Below are 2,690 nucleotides of genomic sequence, written 5' to 3'. Positions count from 1 at the left end.
ACGCACCTTCCTTTATTAGTAGGTATAGATATAGATATAGTTATAGATATAGATATAGATTCATGAATGTACAGAAAAAATGGTGATGAATTTTCAAAATGTCCACCTTTCTTAAAAGTATTCATATTATTTTAATGTCCACCTTACAAACTGTTCTTTTTAATTGAAATTATTTCATATTTTTTGACTATGAGGAAACATCCATATTGCTTTTTGGTCTTTCTCAAGCACTTTTGTTTGGCCATCCATAAGCTGGGTAGAGGGAAACTTATTTTCGCAGTCACCCATAAGGCCCAAAAGACCCGACCCTTATAACCAACTAAGGGGGCGTCTGTTCCATTGGCCGGTATGATTTAGGGTGATTTGTTGCATTTAACTCCAGACACACATGGTACTCAATTACAGTACATGGACAATGATAGTAAGAAAACGAAGCATGATTGTACACTTGCATTGCATCCTCATTTCAGCGCTCATCTCCTCCACACACACCAAAAGGTGCCTTGCCTCGTGAAGGCAAAACATCTCGATTGCCTCAACCGGAGCTACTGCCATCACATACTTTCGCAGCCCAAAGGGACGCACAACTACATAAAAAAGAAGAAGAAGGAAAGTGCATCTAATTAACACAACGATTACACAGCAGGTATGCATATGACATGACGAACACACGGCCTCAAACACACCAGCTAAGCTCCTCTGCTTCATCGGCATCGGTCGATTATTTCGTACCTTGGGCGTGCTGCTTCATCGGTCCAATGAACTGATCACCACCCTGCAAGCACACCGACCCAGAGTTAGAACGGAACCACCTACCACGGTGAACCGTGCCATATGTTCTTATGTTCTATTTTTCTGAATGATTGGTCAGACATAGTATCCAGTAGGTAGTATCTATGTATGGATCATCATTGGTATGGTGCAAGGAGGATGGAGTGAGAGCGAGGGCGACGTTTAAACGCACCAGTCGTACACGGTGGGGCTCCTGGGCCCGACGGTCGCCTCCGCCCGGACGACGTCGACGTTGGCCATCTTGGATTTCCGGCGGAACGCCCTCCATCCGTCCACTTTCCGTATGCTACTGGTAGCTGCAGCATAAAGATTCAGATAGAACATCAATTTAATGAGGGGAATTTCAGGTTCAACAGCAAATTTCCCGACATTTCTGCGACTGGGACAGTGGTCACGGATCTGATTCTGTGGCTGCATCGCGCTCGAGGGACAAGCGACGCATCGCCGATCCAACAGAAGCGATCACGGTCGATCAACACTACACAGAGTCACAGACCGATCCTAATTAAAGAATGGAAATCACAGGGAGAGGCCAAGAAACAGAGGAGGAGGCCCACCTGCTGCGAACGGGGAGTCCGGCGCGCTGGCCGGGGACGGCGTCGCGGAGCTTGATTCGCCGGATGGCACCGAGAGAGATGGCGGCCGGGCGATAGTGATGCTGCGGGTCACCGCCGGCGCGACGTCCGCGGCCGCCGCGGTCGAGGGCGAGAAGGAGGAGTACTTGCGGAGCCTGCCGAGGCCGTGGTCCGGCCGCGGGCCGGCGACAGTCTCGTCCCAGAGCTGGTCGAGGAGCCCCATGCTCCGTACAGCACGCAACCGGTTCCGTTCCGTCTACCTAGACGTGTCGCCGTCGTGGCTATTTCTTGGTTGGGAGCCAGAGGGACAGAGAGGGAAGAGCGCGAGTCAGAGTGGCCTTCGGGGCTCCGATAGGCCGCGGCCGAGAGGTTCTTTATAGAGCAGCAGAGGTGGATGGGGATGAATAATACAGGCGTGCGCTGATTTGCTCGGCAGGATTCGGATCTTCGCTGACGACGTGGAGTGTTGCCGCTCCTGCAACATGCATTTGATTGGTCCACCAATGCCGGCTACCATGACCATCAACCATCTATGTCGTCTCCAGCAGTGGGGTCTAGTCCTTGATGGCCGGGCCCGGGCTGGGTTGGTTTGGAGAGGGAAAACGAAAGGCTCTTCAAATGAGATGCGCAGAGTTGAAATATTGCATCGCGGTGATGTTGATTCGTTTCTTTTAGGAATTAGGATAGGCTCGACCTTTAATTTCCACGGCTGAAATGGAGGACGATGCGGATAGTATCGAAGAAGAAACAATATTGGGATCTTTTGTTTGCTTACCACACATGCCATGTGGTAAGAAGAAACAAGTGAGAGCTCTGGTGTCGAGTTGCAATGATCTTCTTCGATGTTGCTTTAAGGGCATCCCAAACGGCGTCCCGTAAATTTTCTCTCGCATCTGTCTGCGGAAAGGGGGATCAGTCTATGGATACAGATGCCGGAGGCTGCCATACAACCTTAGCCGTATACATTTCAAACACTTTTGCAACAAACCGAATGAAATTCATGCGAACATGGGCATATTTCATATAAACATGACGTATTTTATTACATTTACATAAACTAAGCGGTGCTCATTCGGCTCTTGAGGCATAATTAATACATAATCTAAATAATCGCCGGCACCCATTCCTCATCTCCGGCTATGAGGATGGTCATAGTGGGAGTAATATAGGCAGTAACATATAGATGCCACCTAAACAAAAATGATGATGTTGCAAGTAGTTAATGAAAAGAGAGGCAAATAGAGTAACATAATATATTACCATCACATAGAGCTTCCCAATGCAAAATGAGTCTACAGAGTAATAAATGAAGACATTTATGTT

The 2,690-nt window shown here is 48.4% G+C and overlaps 1 protein-coding gene across 4 annotated transcripts; it reads right to left on the bottom strand.

The window, feature by feature from the left end:
• Positions 1-422: 422 nt before the first annotated feature.
• LOC125522592 (dormancy-associated protein homolog 3-like) lies at positions 423-1,731 on the bottom strand. 4 transcript variants are annotated; one of them, XR_007289847.1, is made up of 5 exons: positions 1,350-1,731; positions 1,162-1,270; positions 965-1,088; positions 733-775; positions 423-587 (listed from the first exon to the last, which is right to left on the bottom strand). XR_007289847.1 is itself a non-coding variant. In XM_048687639.1 (4 exons), exons 1-3 carry the CDS (start codon positions 1,588-1,590, stop codon positions 748-750), a joined length of 393 nt encoding a protein of 130 aa, XP_048543596.1. In that variant the 5' UTR covers positions 1,591-1,728; the 3' UTR covers positions 423-587; positions 733-747. The 4 variants fall into 4 exon arrangements, 2 of the variants coding, with proteins under 2 accessions (XP_048543596.1, XP_048543595.1); XR_007289846.1 differs by lacking the exon at positions 1,162-1,270 and having other exon boundaries at positions 687-775; positions 1,350-1,727; XM_048687639.1 differs by lacking the exon at positions 1,162-1,270 and having other exon boundaries at positions 1,350-1,728.
• Between the last annotated feature and the right edge of the window lie 959 nt (positions 1,732-2,690).

Source organism: Triticum urartu, chromosome 7 (genome assembly GCF_003073215.2).
Source record: "Triticum urartu cultivar G1812 chromosome 7, Tu2.1, whole genome shotgun sequence".
In the NCBI taxonomy this organism is placed as follows: Eukaryota; Viridiplantae; Streptophyta; class Magnoliopsida; order Poales; family Poaceae; genus Triticum; species Triticum urartu.
This window is presented reverse-complemented; position numbering and strand designations above follow the sequence as displayed.